Source organism: Neolamprologus multifasciatus, chromosome 18 (genome assembly GCF_963576455.1).
Source record: "Neolamprologus multifasciatus chromosome 18, fNeoMul1.2, whole genome shotgun sequence".
In the NCBI taxonomy this organism is placed as follows: domain Eukaryota; kingdom Metazoa; phylum Chordata; class Actinopteri; order Cichliformes; family Cichlidae; genus Neolamprologus; species Neolamprologus multifasciatus.
In genome coordinates this window covers 12,523,960-12,550,138 of record NC_140456.1, presented here as the reverse complement: position 1 = coordinate 12,550,138, position 26,179 = coordinate 12,523,960, and the positions used below count along the sequence as shown (strand labels likewise).

General features: G+C 40.6%; 1 protein-coding gene across 13 annotated transcripts in view; it reads right to left on the bottom strand.

Annotated features, from left to right (window-relative positions):
- Positions 1-26,179, bottom strand: part of LOC146497447 (receptor-type tyrosine-protein phosphatase F) — a 162,425-nt gene that overhangs the window by 92,855 nt on the left and 43,391 nt on the right. For all 13 annotated transcript variants that reach the window (XM_085142113.1, XM_085142115.1, XM_085142120.1 and 10 more), the window contains exon 2: positions 8,042-8,216. In XM_085142113.1, the coding sequence (XP_084998239.1) occupies positions 8,042-8,141 (100 nt within the window). In that variant the 5' untranslated portion in view covers positions 8,142-8,216. The remainder of the gene's footprint in view (positions 1-8,041; positions 8,217-26,179) is intronic.

Below are 26,179 nucleotides of genomic sequence, written 5' to 3'. Positions count from 1 at the left end.
ATATCAAACTGTTGGGTTTGTCAGTTCTTTTCTTAGACGAACAAAATCCAGACTCAACCTTTTTTCTTTGCCTGTGTCCCATTTTCTTGGCTGTCAGACAGTTGTCACATGAAAACAATGGCAGGGACGAGGTGGAAAACACATAAGCCTACCTATGCAAATCCTTCTCTCAGCCACTGACTACGAGTTTTGGGCTGCACTCTCTTTATGCTTTGATACAACACATTCAAAACTCATATCTTGACAAGGCTTTAACGCATGCTCTCTTCTCTCTGGAAATGTGTGGAAAGTGCTGCCATAACTGTCAGGCATAGTGCTTTGCTGCAAGCTGCCAGAATCATAGGGTTGGGGTTACTGGCTCACGAGTATTGCTTATTTACCAGAATTTGGCCATAATACAACAATGCTTTAATTAGTATCACTAAACTGGGTTATCAAAATCAAAATCACTCAAATGACTGTTTTAGTTACCAAATAAATAAACCAGAAAGATCCTACATGCAAAACAGTGCTGCTGTACACAAACAGCAGCCTGAATGGTGGTACTGAAAAAAATGTTACTAGAGCAAAAAGCCTTTCATGTTAGAACTAATGAGTGGAATAAATGAATTAATCAAAGCTCAAAACAATACATGCCAGTGAAAAACACTCGGTTTTGGACTAATAGGTGTTTCTGGTGTACCCCCACAAATACAGAAAGGCATTAACCTCATTATCAAACAAATTGAAGGGTTATTAGGGAAACAAATGCTAGGCCTTTATGTTCAAAAACGTCATATAAAGTGCCAGCTTAATCAAGTAACAATATTTAGCATTTATGATTAGTGTGGTGATTGAGTATATTGAGTGTAAGGTGCATTTTTCTGCACTACTAATGTGAAATTTAAATATGACCTCGGGCGCGGGGTATTGACAGATCTGCATAAATCCTGCTTTTAGAAAACACCAAAGGAAACTAAAGGCTATGTATGGAGGGGGGATTAAAAAGCTTCTCTCATTTAACCCAAAGCCTGCAGCAGCATTTGTGAGGTCTGAGGTCATTAGACAGATAAAAGGTATTGGGGTTTCTGAACTGCAGGAGGGCAACAGATCTGGGTTTGTCCTGGCTCAGAAATAATCTCAGTGACATGTCAGTTTGTATGATCAGTATGCACAGTAAAAGCAATGAGCTGTGCTTTGTGTCTCATGCTTGAGCTTATAAAACTGAAAAACTGTTACAACCTTCATTCATTTACTAGTGATATTTTCTTTTGTTGACTCTGGCTAACACCTTTTGTATGCATCATACTTTCCTAACAGCCAGTTTGCCTTTTTCCTAGTCGGGGGCCTCAGAGCAAAGCTTGTAATAAAAGCAGAGACAGCGGGGAGAGTTGCGTAAATGGCACTTGTGTGGCTTACAATTAGTCTATTCCCAAGCTTGCCAGAGTGCCCAATGAGAGCTACTCTGTAGTGTAGAGTATCAGGGATCGATATGCACATGGCACAGTGAAAACCATTAATTCTTATTAATAATGGATTAGCAAGTTATCATTTTCATGAGGCAACACTTAGTGTAAATTTGTCTGATGGCATCAGCACTGGTTGTTTTAATGGAACACTTCCATTAAGGCCTTTTCAGCCCATTAGCAGCCAACTTGTTTGCAATTAATGCCATATAAAGCTGCCTCCCCTGCAAGTTATTTACCCCGATAAAGTCAACTGCACTTCAGGCTGTTTGTTTAAACCAATAAACATCATGTGTGCTATCTGCACTATGGTTTTTACAGCTGAATGCCAAGCATTGTGTTGTACATAGCACATTTTACAATTATCGTGGAAGAGCCATAGGAGTGGAAGTATGACGAGGCTTTACTAAAAGCCGTAAACATCGATATAAGGAGACAGAAGTGCAACTGTCTCTGTGCAAACAGTGCAGCAGTTCAACAGCTATTTAATTTCATGAAGTGTAAATTACGGCTGCAGCTCATATTTTTCATCAATTAATCTGCATTATTTCTTCTTCTTTTTTTCATTAGAAAATGTCAAAATGCCTATTCTAGTCCCACAACCAAATGCTGCAGTTAATATGGTGAACAGTGCAAAACCCAAATACATAGTTTTAACTACTATTACTACATGATATTTCATGCAAAATCTTCAAATTTAAGGAGCAGAAACCAATAAAAGCTTTGACCTTTTTTCCTACCAAACAAAGAAACAAACATATAATATATTATATGGACTGGTTCTTTCTATGTTCTACTTTACATGATTTATACAACATGCCTCACCCACGTATCTAACAGTCGCAGTCTGAAGAAATAAATCAGAGATCAACATGTGGTTCATGCAGACTGGAGCAGCCAAGGATCGAACCACCAACCATCTGATTAGTAGATCATTTACTACTAACTACAGCCACCGCCGTAATCTCAAAACAGTAACCAATTTATTTTTGCCTGTAAGTTCACCGTCTAGTATTGTCACCTTACTTGGTTTCAGACCCAAGAAACGCTTTTGTGGATGGTGCACTATCATCTCCAGCTCATTAATAGTCAGTTCACGCTGCAGTCCCTTATGATAACACAGACACCAAAGGAACTTACTTTCTTAGAATGGTAGCATAGTGGCTGAAGATTGATGGAGCTTTATATGTGTTATCAGAACGTAAGTGAAATCTCAAGAGTAATGCGATTCATCACGACCGAGCTACTGTACTTAAGACAAAATGTCAAAACCTATAGCAGAGACAAGAGAAAAGAAAAACATCAAACTTTCAGTGCCCCCATGGACCACGAAGACAGGCTTTCTATCAAGCCTTCCAGCCTTCCCTGAATTATTCAAGGCAATGGAGAAGAAAAAGAACTCTAAGTGCAATTATCCTTCATTCCTTTCTTCCCAGTGTGAGCAACATTAATGTAATAGCTTTCATCTTCTCGGGCCGATTAGGAACGAGGGAGGTATCTCTCAACCCTGTGCATCTCTTCTTGACTGTCAGTCAAATTATGACATTTGAAGAAAAAAAACAACAACCATGTGCTGTGGTGACTTCTGCTTCGAGTGGGCATTTATAGGAACTGTTTAAAAATATGGAAGGATAAATGTTTCATTGTGTACTTTTTGACGGTGAGAATGTGGGTGTTCCTGATATCACACGATTGGAAGTCTAAGGTGTTTTATTACCTGTGGCATTTAAACTGGCGCCTAACCTAGATCTAGTCAAAGATGATTCACTACCTGCAACTTCTTTCAACCCACATGAGTCCTTAAGGTAAAGATTTCACAGAGATTAGATAAAGTCAGAAACTCCACTATGATTTCTTTGTTGCGCTCTCTGAAGATAAAAATATTTTTGTTGCAGATGCTGTTTTCTTTTTTTAAAAAATTATCATTACAAAATGAGGGCAAACCATAATATGTATTTTATAGTTTCCCTTCCTCAGAGCTAACACTCATAATTGCTTGCTGGTGGGAGACTCATTACGTTATTTTCTGAAAATAACTGGCACAAAGTCTATCGCATAATGTGAATGATGTAAATGTGAAATAAAAAAAAATGGTCCCCATCTTCAGCGAGTACGTTTTCCATCTCGGTGCCACTATCCCACCTACTAGAAAAAACATGCTACGGTAAGGTGTCAAACACCAAAGCTCATCTGCATAACCCTGGGGCAACATCAACTCCCATGTTTGTTTAGTTTGCTTGCTGAAATGTTCTCATTTGCACTGTCACTTAAGTGTCTTTCCCCTCTTTTTGAAACTAAGAAGGATAACTCACTGTTGCATTTGAAGGCATGTGTGGGTGGTAACCTGGGAATACTCAGTAAAACAAAATATGAAGCTGGAGAAGGACATTCTGAATGCACTGTGAATATATAATAAAGCATATTGAAATCCAAAGTTTCCACCAGCACAAAGTGCAACTCATTGACTGTTGGGGGGCTTTGTTAATGATGCTAGTTAAAAGTCTATCCTTGGCTCGGACCCTGACATTAATAGAATAACGTGCAGAAGATGTTAAGTGTGTTAAGCGATCCCGGGAGACGGTGTGTTTGGGGCTCAGCTGCTGAGATGGCTCCTAGCTTCTTCAGTGATTCCATTTTGGGGTTAGCTCATCATCCATCACCGCACACCCCCTTGCGACCCAACTAACCTCATTAATTTGCCTCCCCTAGATTAGCCTTCCCTCTGAGACCACAAGAGCCCCAACCATTGTTTCCGTCTTCACACCCACATGGCCTGGAGGTCTTAAGTAATTCAACTCTCCACTAATCAAAACTGAGGGGGAAATTAAATTATGTTACAGGAGGAACATAAAACACAACAACATGTGGTTTTAAACGGGCGTGCATGTTCTCTGGTGCCCCCCCTTATGATTTATAGTCTTAGGTGATCATTTGCACACAAAATATATCCCACTTGACATATATCCAGGCCATTAGGGTTGAGATAAATGCCTGTAAACGCAGGACACTCTGAAAGCAAACAATACGTAGGTGTGTGCCCCTAAGCTGTCTAATTGTGTGTAATTTAGAGCCAGCTACCATGAATTTCAATTTAACACGTAAAAGGCCTGTAAGAGCTACAGTGGTGCATTAATGGAACTAATGTTTCTTTTGGCAATAAGAATATGACGATAATCAGAGAACTGAAATGTCTTTTTCTCATGTGCCCTTCTCTGGAAGGACACTAGACACTAGGAAACGCCTGTCGTCCTGTGGCAATTCTGAAACCAGGACACAGCATAAGGTTTGGGTGACTGCCTGTGGCTCTGCTGTTGAGCTCCCTAATTAAACTATTAATCTCACATCATTAACCTCTGATGCCCCTTTCCTCCCTCTATTCTGACATTGCTGCGCTGGCTTATGAAAACAACTTCCGATAATTCTCTCCAACCTCTAAGATTTGTTCCTCGGGCACTTTATCTTATACATGTTGTCCTCTTACCCTATATGATGCTTTTTGCCGCTGCTTCCTCAGAGTACATTTTGTATTGTTTGCCTCCTCTCTCATTGTGCCTGTCTGTATGATGTGTGTGGACCCCAGCTGTGCGCTAACTGCATTACTCTCCAAGTGGCTCTCCAAGGTGGATATGGTTACTTTTAATTAAAAAAGAATCAATTTCTATCCCTGTCAGTTTCTGAACTGGGTGACCATATGGACACTTAAAAACACAATCCAATTTTTGGCCCCCCAGCCCCCCATCTGGTCACCCATCTCCAAACCACTTTGGCATCAGTCCATTGTAGCAAATTTAGAAATCACTCTGTTAAGAGTATTTCATAGGTTTCCTGAGCACATTACATGGATTTAAAGGCTGTTTTAAAGAATAATAAAAAAAAAATTCTGCGCCTTGTTAAAGGAAAAGCCTTTGTTTAAAGCCAAAAAGAACAAAAAACTACTGTTTAAATATATAGCATAGATTGCACATGGGATACCTTTTATTTATGGTCGAGCCATTGTTCAGTAACAATGAAATAATAGTTAAAAGCACTGGTAATCTGCAATTACTCTATTTGCAGTGCCAGGATCATAAATAAGAATCTCGAAGATGCATTGTGGGACAGAGAAAAGTTATTTTAAACTTGTTAATTATGATACCGCTGAAGTAGAGTGACAAGAAAAGGCCTGGACACAAAAGAAGACTCAGCAGTCTTGCCGCACCTCACATGAAAAGCAACCCAAGATTATAACATGAGAAGAGCGAGAGGAGACACATACATCAAAAGCTTATTAAAGCCAATGAAATAACTCACAATGACAGCGCTACAAAAAGATAACCATTACATTTAAGTGCTGGGTATGTGACTTTGAGGCTGACCTTGTGGGCCAGAGGCCTATTGTGTAGAAGGAGGCTGTATAGAGAGCTAGTTGATTAGGCAGAGCTCCCTGGGGATCGATGGGACGTCTGTGATCAGCACTCAGAGTAATCACTCTGTATTGTACGCCTATTCAATGATGCTGTAAGATGAATGATGTCAGAAGGCTATAACACTGATAGGGCTCGTGGAGAGTTTCCTGTACCCGTGCTGCTAAATCATGATGAATTGTGCCATCTTTAAGTGTCACGCCAAACAAATAGTATGGAAAGAAATTTTGAAATGTATCAGATAATAAACTATATATATATATATATATATATATATTTATATAGATCAAGACTAATGTATGGTTTCTATCCAAGGGTGTGTTCTGACACTGCTGACACATGTTTGCTACGTGTGGTTTCTCTGCCTGCCTAACTTGTTCAAGGGGGAGAGAAAAAAGCATCAGACTGAATCCATGTAATCAGAAACTTGCCATACTCCGCCCATAATATCTGTCTGGTGTCTGCTCTGTAATACAGGAAATCCAAACCCAAAACATCAGGCTCACATAACTGAGTTACATACAAATTATAGGCACAGAAATGCACACAAACCTGCCATTAGTGGGAGGTGTTATTTTTACACCCCCCTCTCACCCCCCAGTGTCTTATTTTAATTCTATGTCTGTTTGCTTTACAGTCTGAATAATAGTAGTCTGGGCCCTTTTCCCATATGTGCTTACACTAAACTACATGCGTATTTAACCCCAGACCACAGTCAGGCTTTTCTGTAAGTTGCTTTATGATGTGTCCCTTATTTGTCTATGAATATATGCACATGTGCCAGCTTGTCACATCAGACTATATTTGTACTTTAAATTAAATGTTTCACACTAAATAAAACTAAGACAGAGACAGGGGTGGGGTAAAAAAAAAAAAAAATCAAGATTTAGGTTAAACATTAACGCTTTGTTTGAACAGATTAAACACTATTCTGGTTAGCTGTGTATATCTCTGGCCCATAGAACCATCCAGACTGGTGCGTGAAAGAATCAGCACATTTATATACCATCTTAATTTCTTCTATGCCCATGACGTTGCATTTTTTAACTTGATGATCTCTAAAAAGCACATGCTTTTACTTGTGGCATAAACAGCACAAGTATACAACATAATATCACAGTTAACAAGGTGCACGCACGCATTTAGACGTCTGACATTGCACGTCTTTCTCCCTTTTTATAGAAGAGCACTCTGCCAGGTATTCAAAGACCAAATATGAATTTTCTTACAGTTATATATCTTCCAGCAACTCATACTTTTTTAAAATTTGGATCAATTGTCAATGATTTTTTTATTTTGTAGAAGGATACAGTAGTTTTATTTTGGATCATCCACAATTAGTATCTAAGTTGAGCACTACAGCTTCACTTAAGACTCAATTCCATCCAATCAAACTAGAAGCAGAGCAGAGACAGACGTGCCAGACCCCAAGAAAAACAAAAGGCCTGTAAAACTTTTCTGCAAGGTCAAGTTCAGAGCGATGCTGGTCAAGAGTAGACACGCCACAAGAGACAAGGATGATAGCACAGAGCCGAGCGGGAAAAGACAAAGGCTACAGAAAAACAAATCCTATTCGAAACATGTTTGAAAGGACAGGGCAGTGGCTGCATTCGGGTGGGGGAACAGGAGGGGTTGGGGTATAATTGAATTACAGTGACCCTATGACAGCACTGTAGGTGAGGTCATGTGTTGAATTAATTTCGTCCCTGACCCCGTCTTTGGCAGGGCGGTGCTTCTTGGCTGCGCCCGAGACCCAAAGGTACAGCTGAGGTGACATATCTCTTGAAGCGCTTTCTTTGAGCCAAAACTGTCACTCGGATTGACAACCGGGCACAGAGGCCGATGGATCTCCGCTGCCTGCATTGTGTGCTTATTTTTAGTTGAGATGTTAAAGCTCTTTATACTTGGGGACACGCATTAGACAAGCAGCTATTTCTGTTTGCTGGAATCCACTGAAGGCATGAAATGTAAATGGAATCTATATTCTATTTTAAACAAAGCTCTACTCTGCACAGCGTGAGAGCTTGCTCTCCTGATGTATTCAGTTAAAGTGCACCTTTGTTATGTGTTAAATTCCACTTATAGCTACGGCAGTCCTTTTAAATCAAGAGAACGCCTCTAAATGAAGCTCAATGTGTTATTAGACGGTGGGAAAGCCAGGGCAGAACTTCACAGGTACATGAGCATACTTACTGTCTGCTAGAGAAGAGAAGACTATGCAGCTGAGTAAAAGCAGGAACAGCAACGCCCCTCTGGGGAGAAGGGGCCCTGCCAGGTGAATATTAGGCACCATGTTCCAAGTTGGCACTGCTCCCTCCTCGGTCCCCTGCTAGACGCGTCCCACTCTGACAGGATCAAAGACTAACACCTGGGAGAGCAAACACATGCAGAACAGGGGTACAGAACCATTAGTATTCAAACTCACGCTATATTTGCATATATTTGAATGAGCATAATAACACAGTAATGCAGAAATATCAAAAGCAAGTCGCAGAGCAGAACCAAAGACACAGAATCTTTGTAAACTTGTAAGAAAACAACAGCAAACGTTGCTGGAGATCTTTGCTCGCGATCAACAAGGCATCTAATACCCACAACAAATCCTGCTCGGGGCAGGGGGAAGTAAGCAAAGTGAATGTAACACAAAAAGTACATCAGCAACGGAGTCGGGGGGAACAAATGCTGCACAGTTTTACAGAGAAATTATTGGGAAAAAATAAAAAGAACAAAGGGGAGGTGGAGGCGAGCTTAAGCCTCTCAGCGCACCTCTTACAAAGGGGATCAGTTAAAACCCCCAGTGGACCAACTAAACACAACTCCCCAAGGACCACCTTAATGTTCCCCCATTAGGAAATTGAAACGGTGACCAGATGGGTTTGAATTACACAAAGTGCAGTGATCTCATAGAGTGACATGTATGCATACATAAACACTTAACATATAACACACCCCAAGGGGGACATGGCTGACCAACAAGCCAGCGGCAGGTGTACCACAAATGAACAACAATTAAACGAGACAGAGAGCATTTCTCCTTTGTGTTAAGTGGAAACAGAAAAATCAAAAGCTGTCCCTCAAATGGAATGGCACAAGAACCGATGCTTTGTCTTTTCAGGAATTAGATTTAGTGAAGGAAGATTACTAAGCCAACTGATTAAGAATTTAGATATATGACCTTAAGTTTGTTACAGCCTCCAGTTTCGATGCCTAATGCTATTATAAACAAAGTAACTGCGTATCTCCATTAATGAGCTAACTAAATTTCTTATCCCTACTCTCTTGCCCATGGCTATCTGCGATGAGTAATCATAATGCTGTAAAAGAGAGCACAATATGGTATAGATAGATATCTCTCTTTTGATGGAATTAAAGCAGAATCTCCAGAGGACTTAAAAAAAAATGAATTTAAATGAGAAAAGTTCTGAAAGTTTGACTAAATCGACTTTTGTCTTAAAGAGAGCAGCCTGATGATGATTCTGTACAAAGCTTCTACAAGAAGAACTGAACAGAAAACCCAAAAATCTAAGTCGGTCTTGTTCAGTCTCACTGCTCAGTTCACTGCGGTCGCTACACAGTGCCGTTTGCTGATATGTGTTAAAAGACAAAGAGCTCACAAAGTGGAATATCCTGAGGCTTGCTGGGTGGCCAGTCAGCTCCAGTCTATTCAGTTTAGCTAAATACGTTAGAGCATCAGGAACACAATGCCTCCAGTATCTCGTGGAGGAAAAAAACTCTTAATGCTGTGGGCTCTAATCCTGTGGAGGTGTTGAGCAGCCCATTACTCATGTGGCTGTTTCAATGCGGGTAGAAACAAATAAAAAAAACCAAAAATGCACACAACGGGCAACTCTTCGACCGCCCTCTTTGTTAAACAAGGCAGCTGAAAACAGTCTATACAATAGCTATTAGATAAAGTTATTTTTCATTATCTGAGATCTGCTTTCACCTCCTTTGACATGTCACTGGGCAAACAAAAAAGCAGGCACGACCGAGTTAAAGCTATGTGAAGGAATGCACGCGAGTCCCCGCTCATGCCTCACCTGGCCACAGTAGCAGACAGCCATCACTGACAGCTAGCTCTTTATCACCGTTTGTCACTTAAAGGAATGTTCCTCTAGGCTTTTATGTCTACAAAGCCAATCTTTTTTTTTATTCTTAACAAACTTGGCGTCTAAGGAATTTCCAAACACCGTGTACAGTCGACATCATCTATCGTCAGTGAAAGTTCAAGCTGTGATCGTATCAAACTGTATTATACTCCTCCCTGCATGGAGAGTTTTGGAGAATGCCCACAAGTGCAGCGGAAATCATTTAAAACCCCTGTGGCAAAATAATTTCAAAAAGAAGCCTCCCTCTGCGCCTTTCACCTTAACTGGTAATGAGAAAGCGGTTTATTGTCGCTGTGTTAAAGCTGTTGCAGTGTGGGGAAGAAAAAGATACACAAACACTCGGCTCGGGGTGCCAAAGAACTGGATCGCACCACCACTCTGTAACTGGTATTAAAGACATTTAGAACCCGTTTTTATTTCAAGTTAATACCTCAAGTTAGCTTTGCAAAAAGAAAAAAGTTTGTTGGCTGACAAATTTGTTTTGACGTTCGTTTCTGTGTACACCAGTGCTGCGCTGGTTTACGTTGGTGGGTAGAGAAAGAGCGAGGCTGATAGAGCTGGCTACTTGCCGTGCTCCAAACCCTTAGCGGTGGAGGGATATCTTTCGCAGCAGATGCCAGAGAGAGGCAGATGCTTTTCATCTTCAATGAGACAAATTCCTAGAGCGAGGTTTATTCTTTATTTATTTACCTACTTATTTATCCCAGTGTAGCCTGGTCCCTCCCTGCTGCACACGAATACTACGGGACAACACTTGCCACTGTGTCCCATTTGTGTTCTGGCAGTAGTGCAAACGAGAGGAGGACAGAGCACCAAAGTGGAAAGGGTGCAGTGTGATTCGAAATCTGAGCAAGTGGCTCGGCACACAAGGGGGCATTGTTTGCGAGGACGTGGGAGAGCGCGAGAAAAACAGTAGAAACATTTAGGGGTGGCTGTCTGCCCCCGTGCAACTGGATATGAATCCTTCTGTCTCGCTAATGATTTCACCCCAAAGCCTGATTTGTGTGCGCGAAAGAGTGACAAAGTAACCAGTGCATATTTACTGCTTAACTGATCGTCCAGATCATTTCAGCAGAAAGACGATAATTAATGTTCACAATAATTAGTCGGCTAAATTGAGGAGATAAACCGTTTTACAGCAACAGCAATTAATCCAGTTTGAAAAGGAAGTGCACAAACAAAGCTGATTCTTCATGAATTACAATGTGAAAACATGCATCGAAGTTCTGCATATTTTAGATCTGTCAAGATTCATTTTCTAGCTAACAATATTTGGTTTGACATTTCCTACTTACATACATATATATATTGGTTTAAACCAAACGTACTCCGCTGTCGAGTTAAAGAAGTTTATAATGAACAGAATTTCTACTGTAGGCAAGTTTATGGAAACACAATTAGCAAACCACCCATGACAAGGTGTCCAGATTCAGGGAAATAATAAATGCGGCAAAGCCATAGATTTGTTTGTGTCCTCCACCTCATTATCACTTGTAACACACACACACATTTTTTTAATAAACTAAGGGGAGGGCAGGATTAATAAATTCCAGTCTCAAATTTCCTAGACTGGTAAACTGCTGTTAAAGTGCAGACATTCTCAACAAACCCAGACTTTTTCTTTCTTTCTTTTTTTTAATTTACTCCACATAGTTTGAGATGTAAGTAATGATTCGGAGGCCCGCAGCTAGGCGAAACACAATTTATGGTGCGACTGTGGTTCTCTCCAATTTGTCAAAATGCCAAGACCACGCATCCTATAGGGAGGTGATTCTGCAAGAATGGCAGTTTGTTGAAACACAAAGGGAACATGAAAGAGAAGAATCAGTTATTGAACTGATGAAGCAGAAATGAGCCTAAATATAATGCTCCCATTCAACAGGGCATACAGTGACTTACTTCTTATGGAAGAAGCTTTTTGAGCCAAAGTGTCTGTGGAGCTACCACAGAGCTATACTATACAATAGGCAGAAGAGTAAGCGGTTTAGAGATGTAATTAACAAAGAAACAATGGCAGGGTAATATCTAAAATAGTAAACTGTAGAGGACAAAAGAGCTTTGAGTGAGCTCAAAAGGAAGGGGAATATAGACACTTAACAGACACCTATCCTGGTTGCCTTGTTTGTCGTCCACGCAAGTTGCTTGTCATTTAGGTTATTAGTCCCTGTGAATGTGTGTGGCAAGGGTGTGGCCACCCATACAGAAATGTCAGTTGGCAGACAGACAATGCAGCTGCACACAGAGAGAGCGCGCAGCCTGAGTAAACACTACTATTACGCTAACTACAGGTAGCATTTCTGCTCTCCAATGTCTCTTACCCTCCTACTCATGTTCTCTATTTCTCCATCTCTATTTAATGGGTCATCCTGAACGCTGGGAGGTGGGACAGCTGAGATATATGGCTAGCAGCGTGGGGAGCTAATCACGGCCGTCTCTGGGGCTGATAAACCCAGACCAAAGAGGTTTGTGTTGGCGTAGCCTGCAAAGGCTCCATAAACACAGTTACAAGCTGAATTTCAACAGCGGTGTTTTGGCCGTTGATTAGTTTTCCATGCCCTAGAAGGTTCGCACTCCCCCTTTTTTTTTTTTTAAACCTCAGCAGTGAACACAATATCACAACACCTGTGAGAATTGCTCCAAGATGGTGAGCACCATATTGTAAAATGAAAGTGCAAAGTAACCAAATTAGGTTTTCCCTCCGACTCGAAAAGCCTTGCTGTGTCTACGGACTTGATGGTGCACGTCCTCTTTACAGAGCTGCAACAAGACTGCACTGAAATTCCCCCTAACAAAGGGTAATGTCCTGTGACCTATCGAATTTTACAGCCATTCTGTTTACAAGCTGATACCACAAAGTTAATTGTTAACACATTATTGCCGAGCTCAAGATTGCAAGACTAAAAGACACCTACAACAGACTTGTGCACTTAAGTTGAGCAATAGAAACGATGGCGCACTGATTATGCTGACCTACAATGAAAGCATGTGTTATAAATCACACGATAAAGGTGTCTTTCGGTCTAGAAGTTCATTTAGCACTATTTAATAATGAGGCAATATAGGAGATGTGTAAATTTTAAGTCGACATTTACGCACAGTCTCCATGATGCGTTTTGGCGTCATTTGTGACGCATGAGGGGCGGATGTGATGCATCAGGCTACTGTTATTGTCTAACGCAAGCGCCAACTTGCCTCTCAGCAGAATACAAACACCACTGCATATTGGCTTTTCCCATATGATTCACTATCATCTGCAATTTGGCCTGATTATATGAACATTTAACAAAAATTCTGACACTTCCATAAATTTCCGAGTGTGGATTTACAATCGTCTCTGTTGGGCTACCAATCTTTTCAACTGCAAATCAATCTGGGAATGAATTACAATGATATGTACTACACATAGTAGAGGAGACATACCAAAGTGTCACTTCCATTTGAATTTATTGAACAAGGATTATTGGCGTTGTGGAGCAGCACAGCAAAGAAAAAATGGCTTACACAACAAAGTGCTTGCTGGCCAAAGGGGTCTGCAATAAATCAAAAGGCAGGCTCAATGTAAAACATACATTCATCAAATAAAATAAATGCTGCATGTACATGAACCAATCAAGTGCATTAAATAGCATTTTTTAAAGATTTTCCTTCCTTAGCTCCCATTTGAACCAGCTCACTTTAAAAACTACAGTCCAACATTCAAGTAAGAAGGTGAATTACAAAAAAAATTGTCACTCTATCATCTAAAGGCCGTTTCTGAACTCTACAAGCCTTGTATGGAAAATTCAATGTGAATTTTAGAGATTATCTCATAGTAAGCTACAGTTTTTGGAGAAAACTACTATAAGCAGAAGGTTTTTCCAACAATTTCAGCCAGATTTTTCTCGGTTTTAAGCTTCCTTCAGATGCTCCCTTATTCGCAAGGGCTCGTCGCAGCGGATGAATCGGCATGTTCTGATTTGGCACAGATTTGAACTGGAGCTCTTTCACATGTTAGGCAAATGTACTAACCCCTACATTAAATTGACTGAATCTGACGCACAACTTTGGATGGTTAGAAGTTTCGAAAAAGTATTGGGAAAAACTAAAACTAAAGTTATGCGTTCCAAAGCTTCTGACAAAATTAAATACACAAGACCAAAAAAAAAAAAAAGAAAAAAAAATCAAACTAAAAAGGCACAAAGTTCATGTGTACAAACAGCATGCAAGTATAAAATCCATGGGGCCAGGCTGCCTCTTCTTTCTCTTAGAAAGTAGAGGTGCTGAAGTCCAACATAGATTTGTGGATAACGCTTCAAAAGTGTGTGCAAAAAAGAGGCCTACAAACCTCGCTCGTCTATATCAGCTATGTTAGGAGGAATGAGGCAAAATTCCAGAGTTATTTGTGAAAAGCTTGTTGCAGAATAACCAAAACATTTGACCCATGTTAAATAATTTAAAGACAATGCTACCAAATAAGATGTATGTTAACTTCTGACACCCGAGGAATGCAATTTATTTAATAAAAGGTGACATAAATAATTCTAACGCTATTTATCTGACATATCATATTCTTAGAATAAAGTCAAGATTTTAAATAACCCAAGGCATGGGTTAAATGTCAACCAATGTTAAATATTGAGTTTAAATGTAATTGGCCAAGGGAATAAGCTTCCAACTTCAACTGAACATAAAATCTTAATGCTATTTAGGCCAAGCTAGAATTGCTCAAAGTGGGGGCCTAAAAACTGAGGATGGTAAAAGCAAAGCTTTCTATTTACTTCAGGGTCTGTAATAGTGTATAAAGAACATAGCCTTGCCCTAGTTGAGAGATTTAAAGAGGTTTTAAGATTTCTTTTTGTTTAGTATTTATTTTAGTGATGTCTGGAAATGAATTAGTGAATAATTAATTGCTTCTGTGCAAATAGCCAAACATTAAATTAGCAATATAAACTGAGACACATTCTCAACAGCAGATGTGCACATATATATCAAAAGAAAATTCGCACTGTCGGGCAAGAAAGATGAGCTAAGACGTCACTACTTGACAGTTAGCTTGTGGACAGATGGTGCCATAAAATGACTAGGCAGGCAGCACAGAAGGCATGGACCCCCCACTCCTCCACCCCTTCGCACCACGCAGAGGACTTCAATCCCCCTAAACCCCCACCCATCCCCCCACCCCCTGGGCAGAAAGCCTCGTCTCCGTCAGCAAAAGACAAACAGAGTGAAGGCATGTGCACCCAAAGACTGGTAAATATAGAGCGCCATAGATCAATAACTGGCCAAACAAGAGGCAGTTGTTCAGATTCAGCTCATCCACGGATATAATGTGGACAGACTGCAGTGTCCAGAAACAGCAGAAATTTTCCAAAAAGGAAATATTGTAAGAAGTTTAGTTTTAAATGCATATATTTTTTCTTTTTTTACATTTGGCACTAAGGTGGGAATATGGCAGCAAGCTTTGTATAGAGTGTATGAGGAGGCTGTTGAGGATTTCATACTATTCAGCGGGTGTCTGCACTGTTCTAAATCAATTACCTCTAGTCAGTCACTGTTTGGGGTAGGGGGTATTGTAAATCAGCTTGGTGTCAGCCCAGATTAGTAACTGTAAAGCGCTGGGAGTGAAGTTCTTTGGCTGGCATGGACCCTCCAGAGGCCGACATGAGAAAGAAGCTGTGGCCTTAGTGTTCGATGACAGCACAGCAACTCTGGTTATTGTTTGCCACAATGCTTAGTAAGGTTGGGGTGTATAAGGATGTACATAATGAGACTGGCAGATAATTTACGAAGCTTCTTCTCTTACTTTAGTGTATCCTATCAAAGAAAATAATGCAGGACTTCAGAGACTATTGGATTTGCAATTTTTCATAAAATTAATAAAATTCTTTGATGTGTCTAGAACTTAATTCCACATAGTTTTTTTTTTTTTTATTGAGAGGTATATCTATATTGCACACCCTAACTTTTGATTGCACATATTCACCAGACTTCTACCGATGACTAATAAGAAAAAGTGGTCATTCATGAATGAAGGAGTGAATGTTTATCTTGTTGTGATCTTGCAAGCTGCTCCTTATCTCACTACATCTGTTTATGCAGATCTACCTCGAAGGAACTGCTAAGTCAGCCACAATAACACCTTTGAAAATCAACCGCTAAACACAGACGTGAGGGTGCGCAGCTGTAGACTGTATTTACTTTATGACACAGAATGTCCTTTTTTATACAATAGCCTACTGAATGGGCTTTTGTGTTCTCAACGCTAAAACTCACAGATGAAACTGTGCATTGACATAACTTATTATCTATCCCTACATTAGGGCATGTGAGAGTTAAAGGGAAAACAATCCACTGCGGTCTGAGGTACAGAAGAACAAACCCTGTGCTGACACAAAGAATGGTTAGACTAACTCGAGGCATAGTGGGAAAAGCACCTTGTATACAATCAGGCATTTATACCAGGTGCACAAACAAGAACACAAACCAATGCTATTCTGAGCTCTACCCTGAAACAAAAACTCCAGGTGTTACACAAAGGAAAGCTAAGACTCGCGGCCAACCTGAAACAGTTAAGACTGGGCAGATTTAACATGGGTTAGCTGCAATTGCAAATGTGGAAAAAACAAAATCCCTCAAGGTCCTGGTCCAACTTGTGTCCTGCCTTGGATTCCAGACGGCTATCCTCTCAGCTACTGTCTAACGAGTGAAAAGAGGCAGATTCTAATAAGCTGTTCTGTCTTTCTGTCAGTCTCCGTTTCTCCATCCCCCTGCTTCCTCCTCTCTCTCCCTGACCATGCCCTCTTCTCTGTCTCTTTCTCTTTGTCTGAGCCACGAGCCAGTCTGCTGGAGCAGATGGAACCATATATCCCCATCGCTCTCCAGAGGCCGGAGGACTTAAAATGTAAAAGAGATGAGTGTGGAATAGGCAGAGGCCATTCGATAAAGGGCAAGAGAAGCAGGGACTCTCAGCTTGGACAATGTTCATCAAATGAGGATAATGCTAGCAGGAAGTAACTATGCTCTAGAGCCATCAATTAGGAAGATGTAGGCTCTAAACTAACTCGGCATGTCTGCCAATAAGTTTCTAATCTAACATATTCTCCTACATGATATGAACATGAGATATTGACAAGTATCAGGGTAGACAAAACCAATGTTTAACAATACCAGAAAGTTATTAATATCAAATATAAACATCAGTTAAATGCTGTACGTGCTTTAACAAGAAACAACAAATATTAACTTGATTTAGCTCATAAAATTAGAACAATGCCTCAGGTTCTTTGCTGGGCTTTTTTTTTTTTGTTATTAAAAATAACAATAATAATAATAAAAGTAGATGATTAGTTGTAGTCCCAAACCAACTGGATTCTGATTGGTGCTTACTAGCCACAGGCAAAAAATAAATGAATTACAATAGTAATAATTAATTAAAATAGTACTTGGCTATCTGCTCAGATTGTGTTAGATGGAAATTTGGAGGTAGACCTGCCTTCCTCTCCTCAGGCCACCTTTCAGGTAATGAGAAAGTATCTGGACACGGCATCTGTCGTCTGGGAAAAGATTCTGCTTCGTCCTCCATCTCTGGGTGGCAGGTTGACAGACAGGAAGAGTGAAGAACAACAGGCGGCCGAGGTCGTGAGCAGTACAATCGATTGCCAGCTGACTAGTAAGGTCCATTATACTGACAGGCCAGAGCCACAACACGACGACCTGCACTTCACCAACGTCCTCATTACTACCTATGAATCTCTCTCTGGGACCAATCTCTCTGGCCCTCGGCCCCTTCTTGCTCTATCTTGCTTTCTCTCTACGGTCCATCTCTCTGGGTAAAGCACAAAAATCATTTTCACTGCCAGTCTGATGGAAGTGTTTCAAAGGAGGAAAAAGCCACACTTAAGCACATGTTTAAGCACTAGTTTAAGGAATAAATGCAAAAGAAAGACAACATGGGGTATTACATATTGTGAAACACGGGAAAATAAAGCTGAAATGTAAATTCAAGCCTGTGCTATCCTGGAAAGAATTTTAAGTGTCTGCAAAGGAAAACCTCTACTATATTAAACACTTCTTCAACCATCACCCTTTGCCTCTAGTTATACTGAAATCCTTAGTCCTTGGAAGACTTATTTATACTCTCTCCTCTACCCCACCCCCTTCCACACAGATAGGATTTACCTGCAGCTGAGACAGCCCGTAGACTATCAATTACCGCCAGTGTAGAGTCACTGTTCTGTAGCTTCACTAACAAGACGTTGACACAAAACACACACACAGTACACACGGTGTGATTACAGACCTCATCGACGCATCCAGTTAGAGAAAATCCAGGCTGACTATGAGTCAGACGATTTTAATGACTAATCAAATTGTTCGGTAAGAATCCACTTCATAAAAAAAATAATAATTAGCTTCTTCAGAGATTCAGTGCAAACTTACAAATACATCAAATGCAGTAAACTGTTCTAAAGTTGACAAAGACATAGACTTTCATTTGTGGTTTCACATATTACAGCAGCGCAAAGAACAGGAAGAAAAGTGAAGTAAAACATAACATGCCACAGATTTATTGCCATTTATAGACGAAAAAACACAAAAAAAGCTTAAAAAACCCAAGTAAACCTCACTCACAGTCTAACCAATCTTTATAGTCACTAATACACATACATGATGCTCAAAGACATCTTGGGTTAGTAAAAAACAAAAAAGACATGCAATGTGGGACCTTTACTGAAGTCACTCTGTTTAGATGTGATTTCAGACTGTTTGCAAAGTGCTCAAAACAGAGATCTCACCAAATTTCTGCTGACATGTCATCTCACTCTGTGACAACGATTAAACCGAACACCAGGACGTTCCGCGTACAAGAAGACGTGCGGGGACAGGTCCTGTCAGTCATCTCAACAGATCCACCCTGACGCCTAAAGTGCTTCTGTCAGGTCAGCAAATGAAAAGCCATCACAGCCAATGTTGCAGTTGCCATGATGAGGTCATCCCATAGACTAGTTAAATGCTATCTTGCCAAGTCCTGTTAAACTTGGCTGAGCATGTTTAGGCTGAAGGCGTCAGCTTTGATTCCCAGGCTTAGCGTTTTGTTGATGCACCATCACAGGAGATAAACAGTGAGCCGGGAACCAGAAATGATGCAGGGGATGTAGGCTAAAACCAAATGAAACACTTGAGTCTGCAATCAGTAATGCTCGGTCACTTACCAGCGTAATACTGTGAAGTAAGATCTGAGAAAGCGAATTCCTTTTAAGTGAGCCATCGTGTCTAGTCGTGGCAGTAGCATTGGAATAACATATTCGGGTCAAAAAACTAATGAATGTGCATTAACAATGACTTTTATGGAACCGCTCTATAAAGCACAACATTTTCACAGCTCTCCGTCAAACCATTAAAACCACAAAGCTCAAGAGATACTGAACCAGAGGGATCATTTTTATAAGACTTTGACCAACAAGTACAAAAATGTGTTATGCATTATTTACCTCATGCAAGAAACAGATTGCTCTAACAGCAAGTTTAAAGTCCTTTCTCTGGTATAAACAGTCAACTTGGCATATATTTGAATTTAATTTCATCGCACAAAATGCAAAGGGGCTTTCCTCGCTGGTTATCCATATACTTCCCCCTTCCTCAACCAGTCCTCTTGTCTAACAGTCAGCCAAAGCGGCCAAGTCTCCCATGTTTACTAATGTAGAGGCAACCCCTTTATCAGGGAAGAGATTTGTAGGGAGGAGGCAGGGGATTAGCCATCAAATTACCAGGCAGACAGCATCCCTGCTCCAGGGTTGTGAAGCAGTAATCTCTAAGGCTAAAGGGGGAGATCCAGATAAAGGTTTTGGGATTGGTGCTGTGGAACTCCAAACTGTGCATAGGCAGAATATATAAGTGTGTTGTAGGGGTTCAATATTTTTAAGCAAGCTTCCCCTTCACTTGTTTGTTATGGAAACTACCTTCACAGAACAAGACACGACCACATCGCATTCTTTCATGATGTTGGGCTTTGTGGCATCACAACCAAGCCCAACACCCCACAGCGCAAGTCTAGAGGAAAAGCTTTTAAGTAGGAATGTTGTAGCTAGGCAGGGCTGCTGGAATTAGATTTCAGTGGCATTGCCCATGGTTCTTGTATTATCACCCTCCCTTAAACAAGCAGTGCTCTCCTCAGAGAATACCCCCCTGGACACAGGAATGTTTCATCAATGCCGCAGCCTCCAGCATCCTTACCGGGCCACAGCGGGCCAAGAGGCGCTGCGCAGGCAGGCTATAAATAAGTCAGGCGTTATAATGAAGCCAAATGAATCTCCATCCATCTTCCCAAAACAAGCCTGGGACCCAAGAGTTCTGCAGGAGGAAGAGTTATTACCTGTGTTTGAGGATTGAGCCACAAGATGAACAAAAACTAAATGTTTGATCTTGAACGCATCCCACCACAAAACACACATTCTGTGCTCTCCAATGCAAGCATGTCCAAATCCGTGTATGAGTAGCCAAGAGTGTGAAGACTCGTTATTTCATTAGAAGTGACACGCGTGGGCTGATAAAAGAAGTGACAGGAGGGCTGATAAAGTAATGAAGCAGAATGTCGGGTTTAAGCACAGCAAGGCATTAGAAGAAATTGGGAGGCTGAGCAAACAAGGGTGCTGGTGGAGGCCCAGGGATAAATCAGCCACATGATTATACTTCCTGAACCAAGCACAGAATAAATTAAGCCTACATTTTTTCCTTTTTTTTTTGTTTGTGCAGTTAAGCATCACAGTTATCCCGCCGTAATGAAGAGGAAGGTAAAGCTGCAAAGTTCATTTCCCTTTAATGGTCGTCCAAGAGCAAGAAATCTGACCTTGTTTTACTCCAGTGAAAGACATTACCTCAGCAATAAGATCAGTATCAGTGTACCATGGAATAACTGAGTGACATAACAGTTTAGTGCATGAATACTATCATGCAACAGAGACAACAGTGATCTCTAGCTTTCTCCACTTTCAGAAAATAGTTTAATGCATTACAGAATTTCTATTTGCCATGGTCACCGGACGTTTCGGACCTGCGCCGTTGCATAGTGCACATATACAAGTGTAAGCTTTGGCCTTGTCATACATGCAGACTACAGAAAAATGCAGCCACCCCTGGAAATGGAGGCTGTTTCAATCAATGTGGAGGCGTAATGGGATGATGTGGAATTGAAATGAGTTTTGTGCAAGGGGGAAAATGTCCTCTCTGACAAAGCGGATTTGTGTTCCCGTTGAGAAACCCATGGCTGTAATGCAAAAAGCCACGGTTTAAATGAAAGGTGCAAGGCTATGAGCACAAAACAGACTTCTGATGGTAAGCTGTAACAGGCCATAAAAGATACATTTAAAATGCAGAATAAAATATATAATGTAAACAGGAGCGCGGAAAAGGAATGAAGGGGAGGAAAGACAAGAATGTAATCTACGCTCCGAGCGCCCAGATTCGCTTCAGTTCACTTTTAACAATGACCGAAAGCTACTCTTTAACGGATGTAGTGTTTGTTTGTTTGTTTTAAACAGGACGATTTCCATTCGTTGCTTACTTACTTACAACAAAAATAACAATGCCATCCCTAAAATAAACCTGTCTCGGATATGATCTCGTGTCAAAACCTCAACGTGTGCGCGGATGTCAAAGGATACGCAAAGACCTACTTCGATCAAATGAGCTCTCTGCTTGGGGCAGCTGAGAAAAGCATTCTTGTCAAAACACTGGTGATTTTAGTGGTAAAGAAGGGCCTTTTTTTCCGAAACCTTCTCCTCAGCACCTGTCACAACGAATAAGTGGCTGTCTGCAAGAAGGAAGTGTCACAAATAAAACCACAAAGTGACTATCAGCACAGCTAGCACATCACACAGGCAGAGGCCGCTGATTGACATCGCACGTTAAGCGGGATGTATCTGTCACACTCATAAACATGTTAACTGTGTAAACATGTTTATTTAGTATTGAGAATTGGGCCTCGTCAACATAAAACAACTACCTATGACCTTGTCAGCGTCGGGCAACAATTGCTGACACACAACGATTGAATGCCCCCCTCGCCTCTGCCAAGATTTTAAAGTCTGAGACCAAAGAATTTGTTTAAGCATCAGCATCAAAGCTTTGAACTTTAACAACCCAACAAACCCTTCTGTGTTTTCTATTTACAGTATGTGTCGCGGCAAATGTCTTGCTCCGCTGACACAGCCGCCTTCACGGAGATTGATCTGTGATTGTAAGCAACTTCTTTCTTGTCCCAACAGGCATGAGAGTGATTAAGCAAATCTGTCATGCGTTAACAGGCCATTACACATCACCCAATCCACCAATGATGAGAAATCAAGTTCTATGGAAAAATCCATATGCTCAGCCCATAATTACTTTTGAGGAATCCGTTAGGGAGAGAGATTGAGTGACTGACTGTTCCTCACAGGGTAATTTATTCAGAAAGAAAGACTTCAACCAAGACAGCCTTTTGAGCAAAGCATATTATATAGGCCATGTTTGGTCTGGGAATTTAATAAAAGAGCAGTGGTACACAAATGGCTGCAGTTATTTCCTCAGGACATCACTTAATGTTTCTCTGGAACGTTAGTGCTGATGAGGTGACTGAGGCACAGTCGCAAAAGAGAACGGCCTGCCCGGCGAAGGTGAAGGACATCGACTTACAGATCACCCAAGAGGTGGACAAGGGTCGCTCTGTTTCAACAAATGACCACAGTTGACAGTTTTTGTCATTTTTGTGACACTACAGAGCTGCTGAGTGGACATTTTGAACCAAACTGAACCATCTTTTTTTTCAAGTAAGTCTAAGTGAACCACTTGAGATCAGCACTAACAGAGGTAGATTTCACACTGAACAAAAAAAAAACAAACAACAACAACCAATTTTTGGTATAAATAGCACAAAGTTCCCATTACAGCAGAGCAGACTTATGGGGACGTCTGGCCCTTTCAAAGGCCAAACAAAATGAAACAAACATGCTGTCCTGGCTGTGTTTTTTGAAAGCTTAAGACAGCTTTGATGGAAAAGGTCAAAGTAAAAGATTTTCCCACTGACATCAACCCTCCTTTTGTGCTCCAGAGTTACTGAGTAACAACTGCCACATTTTCTGTGGCCAAGATTAAAAAACTCGGTGAAAAACTTTCTCAGTTGAAAGATTTATCACACAACTGCATCTGAAGGGAACATTTAGAGCTGGTTAAACATGAAAAAAAAGGGTCCTGCAGATTTACTCATAACGGTGTACTTCATAATTATAGTAAAAGCAAAACTTGAAGACACACAAAGAAACACCCATTACAGCATATGCTTTGTGGCAACCAAGACTCAAGCATTTTCCACAAATCACATTTTGTGACTTTCAGAAGTTCTCCTCTGCAATTATCTGGGATTTCAAAGCCTTTCGTAGCCAACTTCTAACTGAAATTCTTGTTCCTGAAATTTTACCCTCGAGATTGCCCAGGGAGATATAGACAACTGAAAAAAACAGGTTGTTTAGCCTCAGCGTAGGCCTAATGCAGTGGAGCTGCAGGGTGTCTAACCTTAGCAGCGGTAGCTAAGGGACATTCTATGGCCTTTCTTTTCAAAGTCCTCTGAATACGTAGGGGAGGGCTTGCACCAGACAGGGCAATTTGCCAGAGAGCCAGCCAATAGAGCTAAGCCAACACGAGGTTAAACTATTGTTTTGGCTTCACAAGCAAGAGTGAGCAAGGACAAAAGTAAGGGAGACAAAAGAGTAGTAAGAAAATACCTGACCACTGAAGTGTAACACATCAACTTATATTGTTACTTTTATTATACCACGCAAGTTGCAAGAAGTTAGATCCCAAAACAAAAACCAGGGTACTGGGAGAGGGATACATAGGCAAATGAAGTTCACACCATCTTACACAGTTCACCCACTTTCAAAAAATGCACCTGTGCCTCTTTACTCGTTTTAGGAACTAAAACCTTCTGTTTTTCCTCATGTCAGGCTGATTATGTGGCAAAAAAATTCAAACTTACCCATGTATCTCAAGTAGGTCCACTTAAATAAAGAAATATTTTAAAGAAATACTTTTTATTCCTCTTTATTGCAAGGCACTTATTCCAGAAAGCAAGTTTCCAAATCCTACAAAAGAAAATCCAGCAGTATCGGCAAAAGATTATTCCTGAAAGATACCCTGTGTGAGAGAAAGTCGTCTTCAGTTCCTGCTTAGTTATTCCATTCACAGCATTTCATTAAACCAGAAGAACTGTCTTTTTGCTCTCCAGTAATAAGTTTCCAGCTGTGGCTATATCGCAGAGTAGCTTGGGAAGAGATCCTTCAGAGTCACAGCTTGTTCACACACTGAGGGGCAGTCTGGGACTGCCTGGGAGAAGCCAAACCCACCGTGTGATGTCATGGTGTCAAATTTCAGTATGAAAAGGGAGGAGGCTTTACCTTTTTGAACTCTGACCAATGATCATCTTGTGGTTTACCTGCACGTAGAAGGGAAGGAGTACACGTGATTGTGATGCACTCCCGCTGTTTAGAGACTGTTTCTGGCTCTTATCTATTGATCACCTTCCAGGGAAAAGACTGTCCCAGTGTAAGCTCACACGGGCTAATGAGCCCTCACTCTTGCTTTGAAATGAAACTCAAGCATCTGCCCTGCCATTATTAGTGAAACTTAAGCGGTTAACTAAGTTTGACCTTGAGACTTAAACAAGTATTCCCCAGGGACTGTGATAATACATGCCCGCCAACGTGTTTTGTGGATAACGTAACAGTTACAAGAATATTTTTTCCTTCTCTCTATATATTGAAAAAAAAGGAGAAGATGCGTCAGGGGGGATAAATATGCAAAACCCTCATTCTTAAAACTGCAAGGCATCGAGTACACACACACACGACTCGCAAACACACTGGTTCTCACTCCCTCTGGTCAAACTCTGCTAGCCATGGAGCTAATCATCCACAACAGATGTTCAGAAATGTTCAGTCGGATTTATGACGGAGCTCAGAGGAACAGCCAAGTCAGCCTCTGGTGCTGTTTTCTCTTCTGTCCTACAAGGACAAGGGATTGCACCGAGAGAGGATGTCAGCACAACCATTCTCTTCCCCAAAAACATTCCCTCGCTCTCTGAGCTTCGCCATCCGAGACGCCCGTGCCTTAATAGCTCACAGAGCCTCCGGACCTTGGGGAGAGGTTTGCTCATTTATCCCAATGATACTGTGTGGACTGTAACTTGACTCATTGAACAGCGCTTCAACAATGTTTCACCCTCCACATAATGATGTTTTGTTTTGTTTTAAAATATATATATATAAAAAAAATATATATATATATATATATATATATATATATATATATATATATATATATATATATATATACACATATACAAACATCAGGTGAAACATTGTGGAAATGCTGTTCAATGACTCAATGAATTCAAAGAAAGGATAGGATTTTAAAGACAGGCCATCATTTTGCAATAATATTTAAATTATACATTAAAATCTAAGTAATATAAAAGTGGAACTAAGTTTTAAGAATTGGACTGCTGTTGGCTAGTTTCATTCTGGAAAGTGCCAGTATAGTAACTTTAATAAACTAACAACAAAAGACAATCACAATGAGATTCTATGAAGGACAAATAAAGCTTTTTACCAAGAGTAAGAATGTTGAATCTGTTCCAGGCTTAAACTTTACTGGAGGAAATGGCAAACTGCAACGTGCTCTACATTTCTCTTTGTTGTTAACAATGGAAGACAGTCTGATTTTACTGGAGGCTGCAGATCTGAGAACACAACAGACATTTCTGCAAGAGAAAGAATTGTTTTATCTTTAACATTCTTTCTAGCTTATAACAATTGGGATGTGGGTCATCTGATTAAAAAGTGATTAAATTTGAAAGGACTAAAATATAAATATATTCCAGCTGCATGGGCTTAAAAAAAAAAACAGAACCGAAAGACCAATGGGGATATCCTGCATGCACCATGGATAGAAACTTACTGAAATCTACATCTCAACTATCTGCAAAAAGGAGAAGAGAACAATCTGGATGTTTTGGAAGCCTCGTATTTTCTTAGACTCTCTTGAGAGTTTGAGAGAACCTTCTGGAAAATAATTATTACACCCACACATCCCCGGGGAGAGGAGAAAAAGTATATCTGTGGGTGTAAACAGCTTGTGCCACATCAAATGTCAAATGAATCTGGGATGAAACTGTTGAACAAATCACACTTAAGTAAAAGGCAGGAGTAAAGAT